Source organism: Nymphaea colorata, chromosome 9 (assembly GCF_008831285.2).
Source record: "Nymphaea colorata isolate Beijing-Zhang1983 chromosome 9, ASM883128v2, whole genome shotgun sequence".
Taxonomy (NCBI): Eukaryota; Viridiplantae; Streptophyta; class Magnoliopsida; order Nymphaeales; family Nymphaeaceae; genus Nymphaea; species Nymphaea colorata.
In genome coordinates, this window is record NC_045146.1 from 17435361 (window position 1) to 17462618 (window position 27258).

The window sequence follows — 27258 nt, forward strand, 5'->3', positions numbered from 1 at the left end:
AAAGGAAAAAAAAGCCCAAAAAAAGAAGACAAAAAGCAGTGAAAAGTACATCGGAACCAGAACGCAACAGACCCACAAGAAAAAACCATTAAGAAAGAAATTCTCATTACCTGTAGAGCAAGGAGAAAAGATCTCATGGGCAGTAGAAAAATGTGGAGAAAGAGAGAGAGGTAAAACGGGAAAGGAGAGAGGAAGGCAGAGCTACAGTGGATGACTAAATTAGCAGAAACAAGTATAAAGTGGTGCAGAAGAATGCCTTATCGGTTTTAGGGGGATCTCTGAGTGTTGAATTCCAAGGAGAATTTGGTGCGAGGAAGAAAGCTCCTCCTTCCTATTTTTAATCATTTTCGTGTTTTTTAATTCGCTTTCGTCCAGGTACCTCGCCAACCACGGTCGTCCTCCTTGACTCTTTTCATTCCTCCCCCTTTTTCTCTTTTCTATTTCTTTATTTATACCCTCTTCCTTCTCATCTCCCCTTCCACAGAGAACGAGAGAGAAGAAGAGGAAGAAGCTGTGCTATTTTTGGTTATGGATTCGCCGCAGCACCAACTAGTGAAATCCAAGTTCAGGAGGATATGTGTGTACTGTGGCAGCAGCCCAGGTAAGAAGGAGGGCTACAAGACTGCGGCCATTCAACTCGGGAAAGAATTGGTAAGAGATAGAATCTCCCTAAGTCCCCTGCCCATCTCTTCTTTTCTGATTCTCACTCAATTCCTGCTCGTCTTCTTCCTGTCTTTAATCTGTGCTCCTCCTCTTGTTGGCGTTTCAACCTTTCTGGCTCAAGGTGGAGAGAAATATCGATCTCGTCTATGGAGGCGGAAGCGTGGGGTTGATGGGCCTCGTTTCTCAAGCCGTTTATGATGGTGGTCGCCATGTACTGGGGTAGGCTAGCTTCGCAGAATCACATCTCTCTGTTATCTCTCTCGCTCTGTCCTTCTTCTCTCTTCTGCAAATTAATGCACATGTTCCGATTTTTTCTGCTTCTGTATATGTGTTGCAGAGTGATACCGAAGACGCTCATGCCCAGAGAGGTACAGGACTCCCTTTATCGTTATTGCTATACCACGTAGCCATATCTTTTTCTATCATGTCAAAGATTATGCTGGGACTTCCTTTTTCCTAAAGAGAAGGGCCATCTGCGCCTTTGTGTTTACCTTTCTTTGTTGGCTGAAGATCACTGGCGTCACCATAGGCGAGGTGAGACCCGTCTCAGATATGCACCAAAGAAAAGCAGAGATGGCTCGTCAAGCTGACGCCTTCATTGCACTCCCCGGTACTTTTCCTTCCTATCATTACTGATGCAACTTGAGGCCTTCTTTCTTTCTTTCTCTTCTCTTCTTCTTCTTCTTCTCTAATTTTTGGTTGATGGTGTTGATTTTGAAGGTGGGTATGGGACGCTGGAGGAGCTTCTTGAAGTAATCACATGGGCTCAACTGGGAATCCATGATAAGCCGGTAATTTATTCTTCTCCTAATTCCCGTCTTAATGATGTCGATTAAGTGACCCATATATATAATATGTACCTGCACTCACCAGGCTTCCTCATGTATAATGTTTATATTGGCAATGACAAATGAAGGTGGGCCTTCTCAACGTTGATGGGTACTACAACTCGCTTCTCTCCTTCATAGACAAGGCCGTGGATGAAGGATTTGTCACACCCGCTGCCCGTCACATAATTGTATCTGCCCCAACTGCCCATGAACTCTTACGCAAGCTAGAGGTTCTCTCTCTCTCTCTCTCTCTCTCTCTCTCTCTATATATATATATATATATATATATATATATATATATAGTTGGTACCAGAGGAATCACACTATGAGTAGAGATTCTACATGTTTATACATTTTTTTTTCTTTGGTGAAGTTTAGGTGTGTGGTGTAGAGCAATTGATTTTATAGGGGATGATGGTGGCCATACCCTCAAAAGGATCAAGAAAATGATGAAAGGTATAGGCAGGTGGTTTATGTTAGAGCCTGGACAGTACGGTACGGGTGGTTGAGACCTTATATTTTCCTCCATCGGTCCAGGCTTTCCTTCCTCAAACAAGCACAAGATGTATATATGCAAGAAGCTAGGATCTAACATTTAATCACTTTGTGCGCTAACTAATGGGTATGTAAGAAGGCAGATCTTTAGTCCGACTCTTGTAGTTGCAATGCAGTTTTGTATCTTAAGGTAGCAGGCCACTTAAGTTGAAAGATACACTTAAGTTGAATGGTACACTGCTACCATCACTAACACTAACACCGACATAAGTTAAAATATAGGAAGTCAGGTACCAATTGATGGGGCTGAACCTCAAAATCTAGAGAGGTAAGGCCAAATGGTACTATATGGAATCAGGTAAACATAGTAAAAAAGATTGGATCCAAGTAGCCCATGGAATAATCACAAAGGGCCAAATCTCAAGTCCATAGCCAAGCAATTTGCTCTCTAGGTTCTACTCAATAGGGTCACATGCTCGTACCTCTCACAATTCTAACCCAATGCTGCCAAGTTTGAGAAGACTCGGTTAGTCCCACAAATGACCTAACTTATTGCCATATATGCGTATGATTTGTACATGGGAATCGAGATCGAAATAGAATCTTTCTTTGGTGTGTAGGAATATGTACCGAGACACGACGCCGGAGCGGCGAAGCTCAGGTGGGAGATGGAGCAGCTGGAACACTCGAACAAGTCGGAAATCGCACGCTGACCGGATTCATGCACGGCCAGTCGCAGCCGGCCTTATATGCTGTATATTTCTAATTGCCCGATGTATGTTCATAACCGTATAAGAAAATGTATCTAGGCAAAGAACGCAGATGTTTTTCTTAGCTGCGCACTTGTATCCACCACACCCATTTTCCTTTGTAATTTATATATCCTTTTTTATCATGTATGAAATTTCCGATCATCGAAAGTCCGGCAACTGTTGTCGCAATAATTTTCACCTTTCACTTTCACTTTTTATCATTTTTCCGGCCGACGGAAATAAAGGCATTACCATTCGCCGGAAATGATACAGCCAGTCATTCTTTGCCACGTGGAACGATCGTCCGCGCAAAGGAGTGGGAAAAATCCAGGGCATTGCAGAGAGGCAAGTGGGCGAGTAAGTGGCGCTGATCGCGGAATCCTGGAGCGACACGTGTCGGTCGGTGGGATGTTGGACGGGTCAGATCGTGACGCTCCGGATAAGACCTCGATATGGAGAACCCCTTGCTTTCTGCTTCATCTTTCGGTCGAAAGAGAATGGACGCCCTGTTCTGACGGTGGGCGTCGAAATGGATCGGTACCACCTGATCCAGGACCCGGACCAAATTATTGAAACGTAAAAAAAAAGACTATTTATGTTTTTGGAATACAGTTTCCTAATATCCCAAATTTACCAAAAATTGTGATCTTTACTTGTTTATTAAAAAAAAAAATCGGTTTTAAGCAGGTAAGTGGACACCTAAAAAGATGAGACCAACTTTCTATAGGAGGGATGGGCTAAGTAATAGATGCCTCTTGAGTAGATGAACCGATCCCAAACAGTGGGCTCATTTTCCAGCCTTCAATTCCATTTGGCTGAAAACTTTTCAGGTTGAAGTTAAACTGATGAAAAAGATGCTCCCCTTATCAACGTTTCGGATTAAACCTATGCTTCCCTTATCAACATTTCAGATTAAAACTGATGAAAATGATGCTGCCTTTATCAACATTTCTGATTAAACTGATGAAAGTGATGCTCCCCTTATCATAACCAACATCTTAATTGTGTTTTTGAAAAATTTTCTTCTCTCATTGATGCAAACCTTCAAGTACTTCTTTCTGCAGAAATTTAACAGGAAAGTGCCTAGTCTTTCTGTCCAATTGAGTTGATCTTTTGATGGTGAGTCCCCATGCTTGGTTTGCCGTTGAAGTAAGACTGAGGAGTCCTTGCGTATGGCTTTATCTTGAGTAGAGGTAGAACCACATGCCCAACATACTGAAATAGAGCAGTTGGGTTCAGGTTGGCTGGTGCCCACCTTCTACCCAATTTTGAACTGAGACCTGCACCAGGCCCATGCCACGCCCCCCTCGGGAATCGAACCAGGTTTGTACGCATCTCCCCTTCCTGGTTTAGATTTCTGTCTCTGCCACTGCTCTTTAGCACTATTTAGTTTGAATTTCTCTAGCCAATGACCAAGCAAAAGCAATGGAAACAATTGCAGCTTTCTCTTGTACTCCAACAGTTGCACATGGAGCATTTTGGTCGGGAAGGCGCGGCCTGCCATGGCCTGGACTGCACGTTTTGGAAGCTCATATTGAAGAGCTCACATGTGAATAACAGTGGCTGTGGACCCCCAATTTCACACCGGTTTTGTCACTCAGCAACACTGAACAGATGCTTCATCAGCTTTGGCTCCTGCAGTGATCTTTCTCTCTCTCTCACTCTCTCACCCAAAGGCTCCGGGGAATTGCCACTAAGAATCACGCTGTCGATCAGAGTCTCTTGAGTTTTCCTTATCAGAAGTTGACGTGGTCAAGCCATTGAGAATGAAAGCAATTCATTTTCTTGATGTGGGCAGAAGAGCAACTAGCAGCTGCAGTGTAACCATTGTTGAATCACATGCGCCCACAAATAAATGCACATGAAAATTTAATGAGCAGCTCTTTAATAGTACTCATCTCAATCCTACTTAATTACTTCTAGAGCATATACTTGCATTCCTTCCTTAATTGAAACATTGAGGTGTACCCTTCAATGCTTACTCTTGGAAACGAGGAATGCATAAGATCAAGTCAATTAAACAGAAGTACCAACGTTTGTTTCTTCAAGCTCTGAAGGTAACATGAGGCATTTTTCTCAACCTGGCAGCGGCCGATGGATTGCCCGAGATTCTCAGAAACAGATACCAACCGGACTTATGAATTCAGTTAGGATCATTGAGAAGGAAACTTCTGCAATTGCAGATTTGGAGTGTCCAAAAGGCGGCAGGAATTTTTTTCGGCTAAGGATATGATAAACAGAGGGCAGGGAATGATTTTCTCCCAAGGTTAACGAATATGTTGGGGGGAAAAGTGGCAGTAAAATCAATTTGTCATGAAGAACCACAATCCTACCAGAGTGCATTCATGAGACCAAAGTCTATGCTCTGTGCAACCATAGACTGATTTAGGATGAACTGATTAATGATAGATTTCTTCATTACAACTCTGCGAGCTTCTCCTAAGCCCTACAAGTGCCTCTTCTGTTTAGGCCGACTGGACAATGTCACTAGTTAAAAGATGAATAGTTGCAAGGGATTCATCATTTAGCTCGTTCTGATTATCATCAGATAAGATAATCGACTTCATTGCTTTCATGAATAAATTTTTTGTTATTTGATCTGTCAAAGTGACAGCTAGCAATCATAGGTGGAGAAGAAGCAAGATTCTGAATCAACTAGAAGAGGGAAATAAAAATAAAATGCTACGTCTCGACCTCACGGTCAAAAAGGAAAAGAATCCCAGAGGGAGGATGTACACGAGAGACCAGTATGCTTTCTTTCGCACATGCAAAACCTGCAACCCACTATTGAAGAAGCTGCAATCAGAAAGATCGATTGGTAAACTCTCTGTTTTGCCATAAGAGAAACGCAAGCCTCAAAACCAACGACAAAAATCAAAGGAAGACTCGTATATTTGATCAGATTTCGTGTACCAAACAAGTCCTTTCTTTATCCCAATAGTACAAAAGGACATGCACCAGAAGCAAGGGACTACAATCAATCATGTATTCCAATGACACGAAAGGCTTCCTCCTGCTCACCTTTCTTTCAAATGGGTTCCTTTTTGTTTCATGTGAAGTTTCCAAAGCAAAAAGATGAGTCCTTTTTCTGAAAGAAGATCATTTTGGCTTTGATTGAAGACGCGTCTTCTTTTGTAAGTTTATTTTTCCAGAATTATAGCCAAAAGTTACGAAGTGCAAGTGCAAAATTAGTGTGTTTGATGCCCATGTAAATCCTCTTGTTGCAGAAAGAAAACCTTCCACTATTTTGTTTTCCTGTACATGGCATGGCTCACTGGTATGCTTCACATTGGGGCCCAGTGTCAGAAGGAGTTTCTCACAAGGATCAGACTAATCAGCCAAATATCTTTCGATGGCAAGAAGAATGGCGCTTATTTGGTATATATTACGGAATTCCTTTCCTCTCTTCCTCCTTTTCTTTGAAAGCAAAAGATGGACAAAATGAATAGAAAAGAACAAGCACAGGTGCATAAAGTTAGATGTAACCCTTTGTTTTGCTCTTTCTGATTTCTTCCTTTCGTATTCTGGATTTGGTGGAAAGCCCGGCCACGGAGACTGATTGATTTTTGCATTTCAGTGGTGAACTAATGTGCATTTTCCATCTTGAATTCTGCAAAACAGGTGCTGTATCCCCCACACGTGTTTCCTCCAAATATACAGGCTAACAGTTCCTAATCTTTTCAGACCAAAAATCTTTTTTTTTTCCACACGACTGGCCTGTTCATTCATGTTCTCAAAAATTATGACACTTTACACGTGATCATATTTCATATTCTGGTTACCTCACATGAATGAATTTGAAAAAAACAGTGACCATGATAAACTTAACGCTGATCCGCGATGCCAATCCTGCATCACTGATCTTCAATAGTCGTCCATTACAGTGTATGACAGTCATAATGGGCTCCATGTCGCTTCAGTCTTAAGCACCACCATTAACATTCTAAGCTTCTTCTTGACCTTCTACCATCCAGAGTTTTCAATCAGTGCCTTGTTCAAGAACACACTTAGCCTTGCCTAAACCCAAAGCTCATGATCAATCAATGTCTTCCTGCCCCTTTTGTAAAATGAGAGAAGCTCTCACAAACTCTCAACCAAAATAAATAAAGCTTTAATTCTCCAACACCTCGAGGGACATCTTGCGTTGATTTATATAATAAAGATAGCCATCCCTGTCCACAGAAAGAAAGTTGAGTTTTGTCAACCTATAGTAGAAACGTTGAAGCAATGGCAAGAGAATATACACAAAAGAAGGTGACATAAATGATGAGATTCTCACCTGCAGCTTTAACTTGGGCATTAATGGCAAAATTTACTGCAATCCCTTAGTGCCTTTTTCCCCCTAAGTTTGAAAACCATGGGAAAATAATAGTATGACCGATGCAGTCACTGTTAGTTGGGAAATTTTCTGCTAACTAGGACAAGATTTTTAAAAGGAAGATGTACTTGAAACTGCTGAATTTGACAGGTGTTGCAAGCAGCAAGTACAGCTATGATGAACCTGGCTGCAGCCAAGCTGTCTATAAGGACACCCACTCTGGTTGATAGGGTTATGAAGGTAAAAGCTTCTTTAATTCACAGGAAGAATCATCACAGAAGAATACAAATCCCTTCAAGCAAGTGCTAGTAATCTCAAATCAGGGCAATGAATACTCGGCAGCCTTCCGTGTATAAAAATTACTTCCTCTCCATCTCCAAAGTTCAAACACAACAAATACATCTCTGAATCAAATTTCACTTGTAAAACCTTCACATATCCATATACATGTTGCTTTCTGTTAGAGAGTGCTTGTGATCCTTCAGCTTAAGACATTTAGGGAGGGAATGAACGGAAAATGACAAATGCCATTCAATCAAAACAGACTTAAGATTGCTCTTCTCTTCGTTTATTTAGTGTTCGAGGTGCAGCATTCTAACTGCCATTCTGAACAAATTTTTGAATAGATTGGTTCTTCCAACGATCAGCTTGAACGTAATATCATAATTAACAGCTCAGAGATATTACATAGGAAAAGGCAACTGGGCGTACAGGTTTATATTGTCAGAGCGAAGGAATATGCCCCCCAAGGGATCTGCAATTCACCGTGATCAGCACGTGGCTTTAACTGTAAAAGGACATAAGTGTGCAGGAGTTATGATTCCTTCAAGGTACAAACTTTAAAGGACAGAATAGACAGCGAAACCACCATGGCATGGTGGCCAAGATTTAAAGTGCTTTTGACAACGAATGGGCCACTTTTAGATCTGAATGGGGACACATCCACTCTGTGCTTGTTAGTCATGAACCTGGCTCTTCCTCAAAGTTACCATCTTCTATTAATGGGCCACCATAGTAGCTGACCTGCACAAAATTCAAATCACAGTCACATGGCCGGTTCATATGTTGACCTCTGTATCATGAATGCCCTCACATTAAGCAAGCACATCTTTGGAAGAAAATGATATTCGAAATTTAGTTTTACAGCATCCTTTTTGGCTACTTGTTCTAATGCATCTCTGCCCCAAATGTCGTTCTTGCTTTGAAAATTTCACTAAAAGCATACGCTCAAGTTTTGGTGGGATAACAAAAATGCATTTCGTTTTTGAGTTCTTTCATTTTACCACCTAAATTGCATAGAAATGAAAGAAATCTAAACTTAGCATATTTCTGCTGTACCACCAAAGCTTCCTCTCTCTTTTCAGCGTGGCGTGCTGTAAATAACTTTTTTGATCGGTGAAAAACAGAAGGATGGCAAGGGTAAAAGTTCGAATGCTACCAAAATGCAAACAGAAGAATTGAACAGAAGGATGGCAAGTCATTTTTCAACTGCTTCGCAACTAGTAAGATCTGGTCATGAAAAATTGGCCTGAAACAGCCACTTCCAGCTAGCCAAAGTCAGAAGAAAGCATATCCCTTCTTGCCAAGTGTTAATTGTACAAACTATGCTGCATGGAGGAATCCTCAAAGTTAAATGAGGGGAACCTAAAAAGGGACAAGATGAGAAAGGCAATTAAATTTGATGGCAGCCTTGATCGAACTTACTATTGTCTTCTGAAAATTTGAAGGGGTGGAGTCCGAAGTTACTTTTTTCTCAGTAGATGGAGCTACACAAGACTAGTTGATCCATAGCTTTAGCGAAGGATTTAGGTCTTCAAAATGGACCATTCAAGAATTGACAAGCAAAAGAATAGAATAGCATGAGGCTTCAATACCATCTCCTCAAAATCTTTTCAATTGCACACCACCCAATGGATTTTGATGACTTCAACTGCCAACCAAATCTTGCAGTTCATTTGTGCCAATCAGACTTCGTGCCACAGAAGCTATCTAAGAGCACATTTTATTGTTTTTCATAGTGTCCTACATCCTACAAAGCAGTGTTTCCACCTCATGTAGCGTTTATTTGCTTCTTTCCTTGGCTACATTGCGTAGATACTTGCCCCAATTTTTGTCATCAGTCATGTATGGACTTTTATGTCAAGAACCTGGTGCTTGGCATCTGCTCTAATCTTCTCCTTCAATCTTCTATTTGCCTGTGACGAGAACCTGGTGTTTGGCACCTACTTAATTATGGCCTTCAATCTTGTTTCACCCTTTACAAGAACCTGGTTTTGAATTGGCATCTACTTTTAACCTTTGCAAGCAAAATAATGCGAGAAATTTGCTCTGCTTTTTCTTTCTCTTTAACAAAGGCATGTTGATGGGGAAGTCGAAACCAGCCAAACGGATTAGCTTTTGCCTGATCAAATTTTGGTAGGACTATATTCCTTATTTATTGTTATTTAGCATGTTTTTCACACTTCCACGCAACTTATACTAAGCAAAGTGAACTTTCCAAAGATCCCGGAGCATAGCCCAAATGGGTGGGCCTGAGGCACATAATGTGGTGTGTTTTGGGTTCAACTCCCATGAGGCTATATCGCTGTACGGGAAAGGAGTAGCTCCTATATGCAAGTTGAAGCATGTGAAAATCTCACCACCTAATACCAACATAGCTTTTGACCTGGGAACGAGGGGAAGGAGGTTTCGGCTTTTGCTAGTGAGATGGGATTAATCCTTGTCCTCCCATTCACCAGAAAGTAAACTTTCCAAACAAGAGAAATCTCATGTTTTAGAATCAAATTAAAGGCCTGCTGATTAACGAGTGGGCGGTGATGAAGGGGTTTGGGGAAGAAACCGAAAGGTAGACAAAATCTTTCCATTGCTTCCATTGAACACTTGCTCATTATGGCCATTTACTTTGTAGCAAAAGAAACAAGTTTTTTTGCTTATAACGAATAAAAATCCATACTGGATCCTCGCATTTTCAAAAGATTTCTGCAACTAGAAACTCAAATTGTTGTCATCAATCGTGTATGGACTTTGAGCCCCCATATCATTTTGACAAGGATTAACGATTATGCATTTGTTTGTAGCCACATTTTGATAAATCTGGATTGCTCAAACTTGTTTTAAAAAGTTATGATGTAGACTATTATATTAATATAGCTGTAATCACCTCCATATCGTTAATTTTGGGCTTGATCATCACTTGGTCTGGGAATAGTTAGGGTGAGCTGAGGATGCTAGGAGTGCAAAAATACATACAACAATGTAATCTGTCACTTCACTTCACTGTGTTAGCTTCATGCTTGCTTGAGACACACCATGAACAACAAGAAAATAAATTCTTAAAACTTGAATGGTCGTAAATCTACAAAATTTTTCCTTCAATAGACAACAACACTGTTCAAAGTCATTGCTTTTTGGCCGATAATGCGTTTACACTAAGAATATCTTGAAACTTCTCATTTTCTCAAGGACATAAGAGTGCAATTGCATGTTATGATCACGCTCCAGTTGGTAAACAAACCTGCTAGCAAATTGGACATGTCTTGATCGGTGGGTTTGGCCCGTCCAGGTCTTAATCTTACTAAATTATATACGAAGTGGTACTCTTCGCCTTAGGAGAGCAGAGCAGGTCGTCTAGTTAGTGATGTCAAGGACATGCCATAACTCCAAAACCTGCTAACGTGACAGCAGCTAGAAGAGTACTTATGAATTCGATTCTTGTGAATTCTGTCTTTGATTCCTGATCAACCAACCAACCGATCGAATGTGACATGGCCTGGATTTGGGCTTTTAGACACGCATCTCACTACAGAATAACTAGCAAGCTTTGAGCCCTGGAGTTTAGGTTTGCACCTGGATTCAGTCCTAAGGCTTATTGATCATAAGCCAAGTCTTTCTTAGGGTCGTAGCATAGTTGGACAAGTTGAATGGTGCACTGTCGATTGCATCTTCTGTTTAATTCTCATGATGCTACTTTTTTTGGGCTATAAACAATGGTAAAAATGACACTCGAGTTGAAGGTTGTCTTATAGGACCATCCAGGTTTTAAAGTAGCTATGGATCTTGGGGGCAAGAAAAAGAAAAAGAGCTTCAACCACTCAAAGTAGGTTTTAAAGTAGATGTGGATCTTGGGGGCAGAGAAAAAGAGAAAGAGCTTCAGCCACTTGCTCACGTAGTGCGCTCCTTCCCGCTCACCCAAAAAATTTAAGGGTGGCCTTGTCTAAATAGAAAAAGGTTGAAAGGTTAGGCTCATTGTTGATGTACAAAAGGGTAAGCTTATCATGATCACAATGACCAATGCATTTGGCCTTTTTTTCATCTTTTCCTGCTAGAATAATTAACACGTTATATGATGGCTTGCCATGTGTTCTATATGATAGCCATGATGAAGGGCATGAGGAATCATTTCCATGTGCCAAGTTAATTACTATAGTTTCATAGTTCTTCAACAAAAGATGTTCTCATGCTCATGATTTTCTTAAAAAAAAATTGTTGGTGGGGAGAGGTGTTTAAAACCAACTATTTTTAGATGGGACACTAGATAGGGCTTCCTCGGCCTTTTATTAAACAAAAAATAGGAGAAATTGATAATATGTACAAAGCAAATCCCAAAGAAAAAAAGGATAATTTGAAGGGGTCATCAAATCAAAGGCCTCCCCAAAGATGGGAAAATGATCCCATTCAAAGAAGTCACACGGGTTTGTGCACAGAGGAGAGAAAGAATCTCCTCCACCACAATACAAAATTTTAGACCATCGTTACCTGTACTTCCAAAATCCCTTGCAAAGAGTTGTGGCGAAGAGTTGTGCCGATCTTCTTCCTCCAGGTCTTGGGGCTGAACGCCAAATGGACACGAGCCATCGGATCAAGGAGTGTACTGCAAAATCTGAGGACACTTGGTTGTGTTGGTTTAACCACTCTCACAATGTAAAGATATGTTACCTAAGGTAAAGATATGTTAAATCAAGAAAGTTTCTTATCAATGAGGTTTGTACTCATGACCAGCTCCGGCGACGGTGGCCCGCTGCCCATTTGTGCTAATTTCTCTGGTTTCATCAAACCCATCATTTGCCATGGTATGATCTCATTCTACGTTCACTAGAACAATTTAGTTCGGTGATTAAGGAGAGCAGCCCAACTGATCGATCTCCTTGCTGGGCCAAGAAAATGCTGGGAACACCATCAAGCATTGCAGTAACTGCTAAGCTGCCAACAATTGATATCCAGCTCTGACATAAACAAATAGAATGACAGGAGGAGAAATATGTGCTTTTAACTCGGTACATTTAATACGAGTTTAATGGCTACACCAAACTCTTGAGGTGTAAACAGCAGCCTAGCTATTGGTAAGTTGTCAGATGGCCTTCCATTTTTTGCTTCACTTGACATGCCAAAGATTAGCTCAATCCCTTCTGTAAATGGTTTGCAATAATTCTTTGACACTCACTCTTGCATTTTCTTACATCATACATACGTACTGTCAGAACCAGGCAGTACTTTTTTACAGACGGCATATATGAGACACTGTTTTTGACAGAACAGACAACAGCAGCAGCAGCAGTTCAGAGGAAGGAATCTCTAGCGCAAGAAAATGAAGAAACTAAAATAGATGTCACCGTTTCGGACATTTATGAATTACATACTCCACGTTAAGGACTTCCGGAAACATAGTTGCATAGCAATAGCAGTCTCTGTTCCTTTCTCCGTTGCTGAAAAATTCAAATTCGGAAGGATGATGGTTTCCCGACCTTCCTCCTCATAAGGCCGAAGGAAAATCCAACACGAACCTTCTTCATCCTGCCCTTTCTCCGGTATCGGAATGGAGACTCGGCAGTTGATGTTGCGAAGGGCTCGGTACCAACTTCACTTCGGGGAATGAGGGGGGCGGTCTTCGCTTCACCGGTGCCGTCATCGACGTCGTCGGCGGTGGGAATGTTGATGCAAGAGCACCGGTCCAGGGTGGAGAAGAAGAAGGTGGCGATGGTACTTCCGAGCCAAAGGGCCACCCGGTCGATCCGCCAGCATGTAGTCGGCGGGCGCTCGCCCGCCATGGAGTTGTGTTTGTGGTGGTGGCGGGGGAAGATGGTGCAGCCTGTTGATGTCGTCATGGACCCAAATCGATGAATCAATCTCTCTCTCTCTCTCCTTCTTCTTCTGCTGCTGCTCTTTTATTGAAGAAGGATCCAAAAGAGACACGTGGGGTAATATGGTTGTGGCGTCTTCTTCTTCTTCTTCTTCTTCTGCTGCTGCTGCCGCTGCAACTGCTGCTTTTCTCAAGAAGGATCGTGAAGAGAAATAAATGCTCCTATGGTTCGGGGGTATAATCCTTCTTTCTTTCTTTTCTCGTCTTCTTCAACTGCTGTTTCACTTGAGAAGGATCGCAAAGAGATACAAGTGAAATTATGGGTGTGGGGTATTCTCTGCTCTCTGCTCTCTCTCTCTAACTTTCCTTTTTCATAAAGCAAAGGGAAAGAGAGAGGCTCGTGAACTTATCTGGTCCTTCATAAGGATTAATTAACAATGGAGACAAAAGAAATTCCAGCATGATCCGCTGAATTCGCAGGTCGGTACAGTACAGATGTTGACCCTTTTGCTTTTCCTTGGTCGACTTCACTGCCCGTAGAGTCGTAGACGCATTTGGATGAGTTCATTGGCATTTGGCAGCATCAGAGTATAAGTTGGCAAGCCCTCGTCCCTTTCTAAATTCAAATGCTTCTGATTTAAATAATCTTGCAGATGTAAATGGGTAGTTCTTCATTTTGCAATTTCTGTTTTTCCGGCTACACCAGATTTTAGTTTTGTATCTTATTTTGTCAAACTGCATGTCTAAATTTAATCTTTTTCCTGAATTTTAGACATTTATATTCCTAATTGCCCTCAAGTTTTCCATCTTCGTCTTCCTTTTCTTACAAGATGAGCAATTTTACTTTTTGGCAGCAGAAGGACGTATAGGTGCTTCCAGCACCAGTATCATGGCGCCGAATTCAGCGCCATATATACTAACGTGATTCTGAAGCTTCTGATCATCAGCCAACTCCTGTATGATCCCCAAGTTGGGTGATAATGAACCCCACTAAGAGAAGAATGATAAATCCAAGTAACTCCACCTACCGTTCCGCTCCACTTGCATCACAAAAAGCATGGCCAGCCTTAGAGTTCTAAGCAATGTTGTCATAATAGACAACTTGAATTGAATTAATGTTAAAGTCGATGGCCGATTCAAGTTTGTCACACGCCAGCTTTTAACTGTTTTTTCGAATATTTTATCTCTATTTTTTAAAATATTTTCAGATTTCTAAATTATTTTGATCAAACTTCGAAAATGTATTTGCAAATTTCAAAAAGTTTACTTCAACATATATAAAAAATTTGAGAAAAATTAGAGAATTTCTAAGTCGGCCCTGTTAAAATTTTGATACTACAGTTTGTCTCCTGCAATTGCAGACTCCACGTCTTATTTAAATCGACTGGTTCATAGAATTGCCGACAAACTATTTTTTATTTTTTACTACATTAGTTTTAAAACAAGAATGTTGAGAGGCCACAGGCAAGCAATGAGCGGAGCCTCACCAATAGGAGACCGTAATGAAAGGGCTCCGGGACCCTCTAAGAAAAGAAGAATGGCCTTCAATTAAGAATGGCCCTCGATTCGTGGGTGGACAGGTCGTTTTCATTAGTATGGAATTATTCCAATAGAAGAGGTTTGATAAGAAGAACATTGTGTTTTTAAAACACGTGTTCCCAGAAAGTATGCTTTAAAAACACGATATTTTCGTTTTAAGAAACATGTTGTGATAAAGAATGTTGTTTTAGACTCACCAATCAAACATTAGGTATGATCATGTAATGTTTCCTAAAACAATAATATGGTGTTGGTAGAATGTATATTGCAGCAAGTATATCTCAAGAACACAACATCATTCACAAGTTTAGTATAAGGAACGAGAGCCAACATTTATTAAATCTGAACTAATTGGATATCTTTGAATCGGATTTAGACTCAATTCAGGCTCGGATCTCATTTTTCTTGAACTAAACCATTGAATAGTGTCTGGTGCAGTTTCAATAACTTTTCCACTTAAAATTTACTAAGGGACAACCACCTTTTGTGTAAGGTTGCCGCTTGCTTAAGGGCTTGAGTGGACCTACAGTATATCCTTCAACTCAGATATCATGTTTGCCGCTGTTTATATCCTAAAAGAGTAACATACCAGAACATGATAGGATTCAAACCTCAAACTTGTTGAGTGTGAACCACCTTGCTGCCCCTTGAGGAATTAAGTTTTCCATTTAATAAATGCTAAATGCATGTATGGAGATAGTTTTGTCCTGAGCTTAAGCACAGCCAAGCCGTGCTCTAACCTGGGTAAAGCAACTCTACCTGAGATCAAGCTCCACTCTTAGAGATAAAAACCCTACTGACCCCAAAAACACCGTGACAGAAATGACAATGAGAGAACATTGCAGCCCCAGAAGCACAGTTCAGGGGTAAAAACATCATGATTCATGAACTTGGTTTCCTGTCCTGATCTCCATATCTGCTCAAAACTTTCCCTGCTTCTACTGAAGGGAGAACGTTCAGGACCATCACCTTGTTCTCAATAAGTGCAGCCCTGACCATATCTGCACGAGATCTCTTTGCTGCGCTCCATAATGCTTCTTGATCTTCTCTTCCATCCCTGATTATTGGAGAGGATCAAGCCCTCTTTGTTCTTGGTCGTCTAAACGGCGCCCACCTAAGAAACATGGCCATCTCTGTTGTGTCCTTACCTTCATTGGCATTATCATGGGTCATAGCAGATGTTGTTAGAGAACCTGTCCCTCCATACCGCCCCTACAAAGACTTTCTTCTCGGTCTGCTACATTTATGCCAAACAAGTAAAATTTGACAAATAATAAAAGAAGCAGGCAAAAGAAAAGCATAAATACTGGCGAATAAAGAGAACTCAGACAAGGAATCTGATCCAGAATCTACAGCAGAAATTGCATACCAGCCAATGTACTTCTACAAAGATTTATCTTCAATCGAATTTCTTTTAATCAGGAAATGCTTATTAAGGCTGATCTGCAGAACAAGGGAAACCTGGACGTATTTTTCCACTGGCTTATTAGGAGTTGCATGACCATTCTCATTATTTATCTATTGCTTACAAAAGATTTGACATTGCCATTTATGGCCATGTATGTCATCTGCAGGTAAACGGGCAGAGGCCTTCGCTACATCGTTACTTGTTTATGCTGAAAAGTAGCAACTGAACAGAACCTGGCAGGTCAAATGTGCATCTTCTGGACACTGGACAGCAACCTCTGCCACGAGAAGGGCGCTAAAAATGTTATTATCCTATTTTAAATTTTGAGAGTTGGCTTTCATATCCCTCTTGTGAGGCTGTTCTATGGAATGTGAAGTCATGTTTGATATATTCTTTTGTTTGATATATTCTTTTCCAATTATATTATTTTATCTGGCAAAAATTGTGCCAACATGGTAATTTTTTGCCTGCAATTTTCCTCTTTTTCAGTTTGGAATTGTTGATTGATGACCATGCAAACCCAAAATTTTTGCAATATTTTCTTCACATAATTCGTTTTCTAAACCTGCTCATCTGACATTTCTTCCTGTCATATGTTATTGCAATGGTCAAGGTGCAGCATCCCATCCTTATGGTTTCATTGACGAAAATGAGGTTACTTAACAAAAGATTAATGAAGAGAAAGATGATATTGATGGGACATGAAATGTCATCAATTTACAGGTGACGGATAGGTCTTTTCATGGACTAAGTACTTTGGGCAATCTGGTGATACGTTACTATGTCAGAAGAATAAAATTCAAGTAGAAGCAGAGTCCCATTACTTCATAAAGAACTGATTGTTGCTCAAGTTTCAGAAAGAAATGAAGTACGCATATCTTGACATCCAAGAATTTGTGATTAATTATTTGTTGGATTTTCATGCTTCCTGTCAGATGGGAAACAGAGAACAGAAAAACTTGCAGTCAGTGACACTGCAGGAGCTTTGAAATCTAACTGAAATTTGAAATTTAGTTCCTGATTTTCTAAATGCGTCCAAGAGATTGAGTGCAGAATGAAGTTTGGAGCTACTAAGATATCAAAACAATGTGACGTTAGAACAATATTAGCATTGACCCTTGGTGAGTCAGCTGTAATAAAAGAATTGCTTGCACCCAGATCCTATCCACATACATGAATACCAGTACATATACTTTGTTTCTTTGTTTGGTTTAGTAAAACCAAATAAGATTTTATGATTCACTGCCGCTTTTCTCTGCATTGAACATCTCAGTGACCTTCCTCCTCTCCCAGTTACATAAAGCAGCAAAGCTCAATCGTCATCCTTAAATTCCCTAATTGAAGACAAAATATAACAAGGTATCACAACCACAGAATAACCAAATAACAAAGTCTATAGCTAGTTTGACAACATTATTACAGTTTCAATGGTATTTTCCGCCTAATGAAACTCAAAATCTATATGTGCTTCCTTTTTTCTTTCTAACCAACAAATTCTCAATTTTTTTATTGGCAGAAAGAAGAAAGAATTAAGTTGGTTGAACTTCACACAATATCAAAGGCATCGTTTTCAACTGCTTTTCCCCTTCCCCTTTGCATATCCTATAATAGCTCTACCAATTGCACTAAAATCAAATCAACAAAGGCAGCACATGTATCAGTCTACTATCAGACAACATATCGAGGATAAGATTCGAAATATTCAAATATCACAAATTTAGAAGTCCCTCGCCCTGTATTTATTCCTTCCTATTTGCACCCCCAAGTGGACATATTAGTACTTAATTTAGTGGTAAGTTTCATCAACCGGACAAAGTAGAAAGGCTTCATTCATGTCTCGTTGGGTTTCACGTTTCACCAATGAACTAAAGTGACCACTTTAAGAAAAGGATTAAATTAAAGTGAATTCTTGGGATTTACCTACGATCAAGGTACCGAGGTTGGATTCCTGATCCTTGGCAAGTTGTGCACGTCAATGAACCAACACCATCGCAGTTGATGCACCTTGACACTTCCTTTTCATCCCCTCCAAGGTCAACTGCCACTGTACCACTTCCCATACAAAATCTGCATAGCTCTTAAGGCCAGAACGGCATCGAGCAAAGACTGTGTCAGTGGAAATCAAGTTGAGATGGTTATTGCAGTATGATGAAGTTGGTTGTTGCCCCCATGGTTCTATGTCCAACAAGCGATATGAGCCGTCTCCCTCATCAAGTATTTAATTATGTAAGATGGTTAAGATTATATGGCGATACAAATCAACCTTTGATGGGGGTACTTCTTCCTATCGATTCCCCTGTCTAACTGACAGATCAGAGAACAGAATGAGTTTCGCCACCCATGAAACAGTTGGGGTCCAGCACAAGCTATATTTCCAGGCCTAAAGAGCTTTTCAGCATGTTTAACCGTAAGCTGGTTTGATCAAATTCTGTGATATATATGTGATCTAAATGTCTTCTTTTAATGAGACCCAGTACTTCTAATTGCTGGAACCAGAAGTGTGCACAGTATTTTATGGTTACCAAAACAATGACGGCCACAGAATTGCAAAGATTGCAATTTAAGAAACCTATCCTGCATTTACAAGCAGAATTCAGCGGTTGATTCTTTCAAATCAACAATATGGCTGGGCAAAAGTATCTAGAACGTTAAAATTTCAAAGGGTAATTTACATAGACTTTACTGGATTTGAAGTTTCATCTGTCCACGTTATCCATGTTCAACATACTTCACATTGAGTACAAAACCAGTCTCCTTTAGTTCAGGGGCTTTTACTAGAATTTTTTTCATGTCTGCATCGGTGTGCAATTTTTTAAGAATGTTCTAGTTTGGATATAGCAATACTGCGAACTAAGCACGCAAATAACTGAAAGTCGAACTTACGAGCGCCGGATCCATTACATGGAAAGCACGGCTGCTTGTTATCTCGCTTCGCCTGCAAAGCAAAAAGACCAAAAAGAATCGCATTTCAGCCAGTGAAATAAAACAGTAACATGCTTAGAAATCATTGCACTGTCAAGAAGTCCAAGAGATTTTCAAAGACAGGATTTGCACTTGGTGATGACAGCATCCCTTTTCCGTTGTTTTGATTCCACTCTTTTACAGTTTACATCTTCCCTTCTTTAACACCCCCCGAGATTAATCCCAAACACATCGAATTCATTATACTACATTTTCCATTGCCATTCAAAAGGCCTATAAATGAACTACCCAGTTATTACGTAGATCCCCAGAATCACTCACCGCACTGTCTATCTGCGTCTCGTAAAACACCGGAATTCCAATGCCGACGGCAATGCTGACGACACCCACGGAGATGGCTACCAGCTGCCAATCCCATGCATTAAGCACCAACAAAAGGGTCAGAAACAGAAGATGCAAGCAAACGCGAACCCACAGGAATGCATGCCATGAAGAAAATTGGAAGGTAGACGAAGAAATACAGTATTCTGGTCCAACTCCAGCGCCTTGATTCGTGGGTATGAGGGCGGTGGCCGTTGATTTCTGACGGCTGGGCGGAGAGCTGAGAGCTTGGGATGAGAGGGAGCAAGGAAGGATGTGTGGAGGCGGGCGAGGGAAGGGGTCGTTGACATGGTGAAAGACAGAGCGTTCTTCAGCCTGTCTGTGCTTCACCCTCTTCAGCAAGCTGAAGAAAAGAGAGGGTAGCACCACAATCGCCAAAGGGACAGGGGCAGCCACATGTTTGGGATATGTGGGCACATCAAAGAGAGCGCTTGAGCTCCTGGGATCCCGTGTCCCCTGCTGCTACTTTTGTTGATTAGACACATTTTAAGCTTACTTAAAATGTTTTACTAATTGAATCTTTTAGAATGAAAAAAATTTCTTTTTTGTTTGTTCGAAATGGTAATTTCAAAACTTCATTGTCTACTTAATTAACTTAAGAACTACAAATAAGTGTTAATTAAAAGGACGCCGGTTTCTTTTTCTCACTTTCATTTGAACTGGTGCCGGCTCTCTTACATGTCAGCCGTCTCTCGGAGTTCGATTGTCTGGGGATGTTTCATTTTTGCATCTTTAAGTGGTGATATATATCGATCATAAATCAAATATTCCTTTAATTGTATCTGTTTTTCATATATTCACATGTTCAAATTCAGGTTTAGAAAAGTCATGTCTGAATCAAATCCGAATTTTAAATCCAATTTCATGTTCTAAATTCGATTTTTATATTGGTATCCAAATCTGAATACGGATTAGCAAATTCAAATTTTCAAAGTGTAAACGCATGGATAAAAGATATTTTTCCATATTCGAGTTTTTCGTAATGAAGGGTTGGATATCCGACTTAAACGATATATTAACATTCCTAATGACATAATATTGTGCCTAAGTTGAAAAGTACATTGTTGTCATCACTGGCATTGATGCAGCGTAGGACCTCAAAGACAAGACAAGGGAATTACAGGTAATGGATTGTTAACCTCTCGCTCACCGGAACACCCATGTCATCGAACTAATGATAGTTGCCCGCCAGCCACTAGCCCAGCAGATGCACAAACCACATTGAGGTGTTGTGCAGGGTTAAACTAAGTTGAGGTTATAGAAAAAGCAACACGAGCTTAAAAAAACTCTAAAAATTGAATTTCCCAAATTGATTATGGTTCAAATTGTAGGTTATTCGTGCTTGGTAGAGCAGGAACTTTTAATTTATTTTGATCAAAATAAGCAATGAGACGTTGGAATATGCATTTTTGGTCGGTAGTTGTTAAAGACTAATGTCAAGGTAGTAAGCTAATTTAAGTACTAATCACCAAATAATATTTTCAACTTAGGTTAGGTTAAATTGCAGCATGTTTTGAAGTCTTAAATGATTTCCGGGCTAAAGTAGATTTATAAATACCTTTTCGTACTAACCACTTAATGATATTCAACATACATTTGGTCAAATTCCAGCTGGTTTGAAGTTTTATTTGGTAGATCTTAGGGATAAATTATAAACTTACTTACCTACTCGCACTAACCACTTGGAAAAGCTTTTTAAGGTGAGAAAAGTTCAATTCCGAGAAAAGGCGGGACTTGATTTTGTTGTCGACAAAATTTTTTGTGAAAATCCGTACAGGCCCGCTCTGAACTAACAAACTATTTAGGGAATTAATTTTCACTGTTTGGTTGGTGAGAAAAAAAAGTTCTTGAAAAAAATACATTGCGTCGAAAAAGGTTTTGGGTGAGAAGCTTGTTTTTAGGTGTAGAGGAGAAGCATTTCATCTTACTAAGAGCAGAAAACCCCATTCTTTTTATAATCTCTCAAGGTGTCGAGGCCTGGTGTAGTAAGATGACATCTCCGCTATGCTTAAACTTGCATTTAAATAGTTTTCCCTCTTGTTGCAATAGAGAAGTTTGATACTACCGGTGCTCAAAAGAGCTGCCTACCAACCCTCACCCTTTCCGTTGTTTAAATTTGAATATCAAGCGATGCAAGGCCTGCTTTTACTCTTTTCATAAGGCTTTGTGGCTTGTTGGATGGTGTAAAATCCTTAGGGGCGTTTGAATGACTCTCTCCTTCAATTCAGATTTATAAAAACTAGGTTTTATGAAAACCAAGTTTTTTAATGAGTTTCAGAAACTTTGTCTTTGGGTGATATCCAAAGCCAGCCTGATTATTGAATAACTTAAAAGGGGGTAAGGTTTTTCACTCCCTTTTCGGAAACAAGTTTTGTCAAAATTGGGTTTTCTTCAAACTTAATTTTGATGGTACCGAAACACTTTAAAAACCTGGTTTTAAAGTGTCACCCAAACACCTTTTTAATCTTGTATCCTTCTTTCGGCCCATTTCTACTTACACATCAGAACTTCCTTTGATTAACCAATTTTTGCAACTTATGCAGACATGTAAGTTCATTCTTAATAACAATGTGGTTTGAAATGGATCGATTGAAACCCGTTCCCGGTTCCAATTGGTTTGGCCCAATTTCCTGAATCATTTGAAAACCCATTCGGTTCATGGATCCGATTTGGACGACATTGCTGCCTACTTACTGCAGCTCCCGTGGCAACCTGCAAGCTTCTTTTGGCTTATCTTTTCCAAAATTTTGGTTCTAAGCTAAGTGCGCCTTTTTATCTGCATTTTGGGTGAGTGGGAGGGAATCCCAGCGTCGACGCCAAGCTACATCAGCCCATGTTTTCAGGATGCAGAGCTGCGTCGAGACCAGGTGAACATACAGTCACTCCTTCTAACTCTAAAATAATGCTAGACACTTATTGTAATTGAAAATAGTATTCATGGAAATCTAACTGACAATTGGATTCTCACCAACCCAAAGTTCCAAAAGTGAGTAAAAGAGAGAAGAACAAAGGACGTCGGAATTCAAAGCCAAGTGCCATCTCCATGAAAAGGATGAACAGACCTTGGCTTGTAGTGATTCAGCAAATTATCGGATGATCGCTCATGTTAATTTGCTTGTCATGTTGCTTCCTTTTTGACATGATTTCAGGCTTATCAATGGAGTTCCCTTCAGTTGTAGTCTGGTTGCCCTTCACGCAACCAACACTCAACCAGTGATTCCTAACTTCAGGTCTAATCTGGTTCCCCTTGCCCTTCACGCAACCAAGATCTTATTTATGGTCCTTCATTTATGTGTCCCTCTTTAGGCTCTCTCTCCTCCTGCCTTTCCGTCCTCCGCATTGGAGGTTAAGGGCAGAGGGCGAAGTCCTACGAGCATTCAGGATAAGGGTTGTGGTTGTGCCTCTCTCTCTCTCTTCCTTCGCTCCTTCTTTTCATGACAACATCATGGAGGCAATATTTTTCCATTGCATGATACTCCTTTTAGGTAAAATTGATCACTTCTGATTCATCTTCTATGATAGAACACCCCTTCCTTCGTATATAAAATTATATTATATACGGATAACAAAATTTTGTCGCTAAGGAGCATTAATATAGGCGCTCTATGTCGTTATTAAGTGATCACAATATCAATTTTTTATTTTTCCAATGAAATTTTTAATGAACTGGTGAGGAAGTTGGCTCCCACCAACTCCCGTGTGTTCACGTACCGCTTTCCCTTATGTTATGTTAGGTGTTTCCGTGGAAGGCTTTCACCACCGCCACCACCACCATGACAAGTTGCCGAAGAGCCTTTTTGTGTTTGGAGACTCAAATGTAGACACAGGGAACACGCAGGGCAGTTCGTGGTCATTTCCTTATGGCGTTACCTTTCCCGGCAAGCCATCCGGCAGACTTTCCGATGGCCGTGTTCTGACAGATTTCCTTGGTACCTTCTTTTCTTTAGTCTTCTCAGCCGCATATATGTTTGTTATGCTTACGCGTATTCATAAGTTTGGCTTCCAAAACAGAATCATGTGTGTGAGATTCAGACGCAAAGTCTTAAACTAAACCCACCTTGATTTGTTAATCTAATTCATTTTGGTCAATTGGAATCAGATTCTGGTGGACAGTTTGTTTTGCATGTGTGGATCAAGCAATTATCTATTGAAAAGGCATGACTTCCCCTTCATTAAACTTCCATGATCGTTTGTAAAAATTAGAATATGATTTTTTTTCTTTTTCCATGACGGGAGGTCAATTGCCCCACCACCGAGAAAAAAATGCTTGAAATTTTGCTCTCTCATCCCTCTTGTCTCTAGGGTCCCGAGCAATATCGCAGTTAAGGTAAATGGGCACACCTTTCATCTTTTGTGGCTCAAAAGGTAGTACCCATAGAAATCAAAACAGGAACATATGCCATCTACATGACCCTCGCCTCAACCGGTCACGCTATCAGTAGCGGAGCTACATATAGGCAAGCATGGGCAGTTGCCCACGCCTGCAACAAATTTTTTATTTATTTTTACATATTTTTATATATATTTCTGACAATTATTTATTTGTTTGTATATGTTGTGCCTTTTCAAAAATGAAAATTTCTATATCAATGTCTCATAACAAAAAATTTTTTACTCCGCCACTGCATGCTACGCTAAGAAGTAATTAAAAAACATAGTTGAATTGTAACTTAGCAGGGAAACACATACCTGATGTATATTCTATGCATTTTTTTCATTCATTTTGTTGAGAAACCTAAATCTTACAATATTTTGAACACTTGACAACCGATTCAGCTGAATGAGTGAATCAGCCGATTCCCTCGATTCAGCTCCCCGACTGACTTACAATACAGCCATGTACTGAAATGGATCGACTAATTCCTATGGTATGATTTTTCGCGTTGATTGTTATGTATACAGCTGCGTATCTAGGAATTCCGTCTCCCGTTCCTTACAGAGAGAGACGGACAGCTGGGAGCCGAGACCGATACGGTATGAATTTTGCATATTCGGGCGCGGGCGTGTTCAGCACGTACTCTGCTGGCCTGCCCAACATCACGACGCAGATTGACTACTTCGAACGGCTGCTAAGGCAGGGCACCTACAGCCGGCAGCAGCTCTACATGTCCATGGCCCTACTCAGCGTTGGCGGCAACGACTACGCTGCTTACCTTCTCAAAAACGGTCTACATTTTCAGGTAATCTCTCTCTCTCTCTCTCTCTCTCTATATATATATATATATATATATATATATATATAGAGAGAGAGAGAGAAAGAGAGAAAAAAAATGAATGATTTGGTGTCATCCAACCATATAATTAGAACCATCCATTTAAAATAGATGGATGGTTTAAAGAAAGAAAGACAAAGGAAAATGTGTGAACTAATGAAAATATCTATCATCTTTTGCTTATTGTTTTCATCAAAATTCTGACTATCTAAATTCACTCATCTATTTAATAAGAGCCGTGTGTCTAAAGCAAACGAATATTAAAACAAAAAAAGGTGTGTAAAATAATACTAGATGACTAATAATTTTTTTCTTTGTTCATCTCTTAACTTAACCGTTTATCATGACGAATCATTGAAAAGCTAAGAGTCACAATTTAATTTTCTTATATTATATAACACACATATGTGGATGTGTGTGTATGCATGCACCCGTCGTTGAAGTGGCATGTGAAGCTGATGGAATTAGATGTTCTAGAAGCATTTGATACTTTGACCCCAAGCTTATTTTTTAATGGCTTCTTCTCTTTTTTGACAACTCCATTAAAGAACGATAATTAATAGTAGTTTCAAATCTCTAGGCGTTGAGAGGTTTCATAAAGTTGGTGGTGAAGCAGATAGCCGAGGATCTAAACCGTCTGCGGGTAATGGGGTTGGGGAAGATAGCCGTTACCGGTCTAGAGGAGGTGGGCTGCCTGCCGGTAGTGACTGTCCTCACCAACCGCACTTCCTGCTTCCAGCCCTTCAATGAGGATGCCGCCTATCACAACCGCCTTCTGCGCAATGCCGTCAATGCCATCAATGCTCGTCCTGGCCCCTCATCAAGTGCAGCACTTGTGGTCCTTCCCCTTTACGATGCCTTCCATTTAATACTCTCCGGCCACACTAAGCTCGGTAACTGCTGCCCTTCTTTCATCTCGATTACTGTTAAATAGGGTTGTACAATGAGTCAAGCCAATTCAAACTCACTCTAAGTTTAACTCGAGCTTGAGCTTAATTAAAAGAAGTCAAGCTTATAAATGAGTCGGGTACAAATTACATGTACTCGACTTGATTAAACTCAAGTAAACTCATTTAATCTAGGTTATCCCCCTTTTTTTATAATTTTCAAACTTAAAACTAAGAAAAGAGTGCAATGAAGAGTTGGTAAACGAACTTAAAATGTCAAGCTCAAGCCAGGACTCAGTCTATCGAGTTGAGCAAGAGCTGACCATGTATAGTTTGACTCGAGCTTGAGCCGAGCAATACATGGGTCGAGTTTGTGCTCGACTGACTCATGTACTACACTAATGCTTAACATATCTATCATAGTCTTGAATTTGACCTGAAATCCACATTTTGTGAGACCTACTGAAACAAACAATAGATTTCCTAATTGTGGATTTCGAATCTTAGTAAAAGTTGAAAGACTTCATTGTTGCATACTCTTAACGTTTTGAGATTTAAAAAGATCGTGCCCACAAAATCTTACTCTAGTTTGTTCTTTTTTCTCTCTACTTCAGTAAAAAATCAACGAAGATTTTGACTCTATAAACACCTAACCGGTTGATTTCGTTCTCCTTATTATAATGAGGAGAAATGTAGTGATCTCAAATCGTTCAGGAATTGTTTTCTTTCTTTTGCTACGAATCTTTCAACTACTTTCTTTGTCTCTCAGGATCAAGGTTTGAAAATCCATTGCAGCAATGCTGCGTTGGGGTGAATGGTAGTGAATGTGGAAGCATTGAGCAGCATGTGAAGCCATCATACACGTTATGCGAAGATCCAAGCAAAGCTTTCTTTTGGGACAGAGTGCACCTCAGTCAGGCTGGTTGGGCCGCCGTCTTCCAATTCCTTCAACCAACTCTCCAAAGATTTCTCTCATAAGAGCTACCCACAATGATCATAGGCTTCAAGTGATCGATTCATGTTTTTTATTCAGGCAAAATTAGTCCCTTAGATTACTCATGCGCTTCTCAGTTTCTAACTATATCTAAAGAATGTAGAAAGACAAGACATCTTGATTGTTACCTGGTTTATATTGTTGGAAGAGTTCTCTCTCAAAGTGTAATGTGTTCTCTTGCCTGAAACTTTGAATGCTCTTTTCTAAGGAACTACATAACTAATGGAGAGTTTTCATGATCCAATTTTCCGTCTATTTGTTCTTCAAGTATACTGCCTCATGGAAAAAAATAGAAACGAGGAATGGCAAAGATTGAACTTCATTGGGGATCTGGAACTCGACACGCTTCAGATGAAATTAACAAAGAAAGTGGGGAACTCATGTCGCATGGGGGCAAAAAAAAGTTTTGAGCTTCATTTTCCTCATAAACTTCAATCTGTCGTTGATTTTTGATAGTTGGTTGTTAGTGTAAATTCAGTCAAAATTTGAGAAAAATGTGATATCTAGGAGTCATTTGATAATAGTAATACATTGTTATTGTCCTATGAATCTACCAAAAAAAACAGTGATGATCTCTTTTTCTTTTCTTTACTATTTTTTTTCTTTCCACATGAAAGCTTTCAGATGCATTTGATTTGCATGCATGTTGTAAATGCCATTCGATCCTTCACTTTCGTCACCAATTTCAGTAACATCGAGACAGCTTCACGACGCATGCCTGTCATTAATATTAATGTTCTTCAATATGTCTTCCTCAATCTTTGTCATTCATTATTCCTT

The 27258-nt window shown here is 40.1% G+C and overlaps 2 protein-coding genes and 1 pseudogene across 3 annotated transcripts; 2 read left to right on the top strand and 1 right to left on the bottom strand.

The window, feature by feature from the left end:
* The first annotated feature begins 98 nt into the window (after positions 1 to 98).
* Positions 99 to 2908, top strand: LOC116261360 (cytokinin riboside 5'-monophosphate phosphoribohydrolase LOG1-like; annotated as a pseudogene).
* Positions 2909 to 17172: 14264 nt separating this feature from the next.
* Positions 17173 to 19814, bottom strand: LOC116260039 (protein SPA, chloroplastic). Of its 2 annotated transcripts, XM_031638112.2 has the most exons (5): positions 19525 to 19797; positions 19325 to 19408; positions 18965 to 19016; positions 18002 to 18158; positions 17173 to 17415 (listed from the first exon to the last, which is right to left on the bottom strand). In XM_031638112.2, the coding sequence occupies exons 1-5, from the start codon at positions 19672 to 19674 to the stop codon at positions 17394 to 17396; spliced, it is 465 nt and encodes a 154-aa protein (XP_031493972.1). In that variant the 5' UTR covers positions 19675 to 19797; the 3' UTR covers positions 17173 to 17393. The 2 variants fall into 2 exon arrangements, with proteins under 2 accessions (XP_031493972.1, XP_031493973.1); XM_031638113.2 differs by lacking the exon at positions 17173 to 17415 and having other exon boundaries at positions 18007 to 18148; positions 19525 to 19814.
* Positions 19815 to 22694: 2880 nt separating this feature from the next.
* Positions 22695 to 26709, top strand: LOC116261006 (GDSL esterase/lipase At3g09930-like). Its single transcript, XM_031639578.2, has 5 exons — positions 22695 to 22869; positions 23119 to 23313; positions 24287 to 24564; positions 25178 to 25490; positions 26254 to 26709. Exons 1-5 carry the CDS (start codon positions 22830 to 22832, stop codon positions 26460 to 26462), a joined length of 1035 nt encoding a protein of 344 aa, XP_031495438.1. The 5' UTR covers positions 22695 to 22829; the 3' UTR covers positions 26463 to 26709.
* Positions 26710 to 27258: the final 549 nt, after the last annotated feature.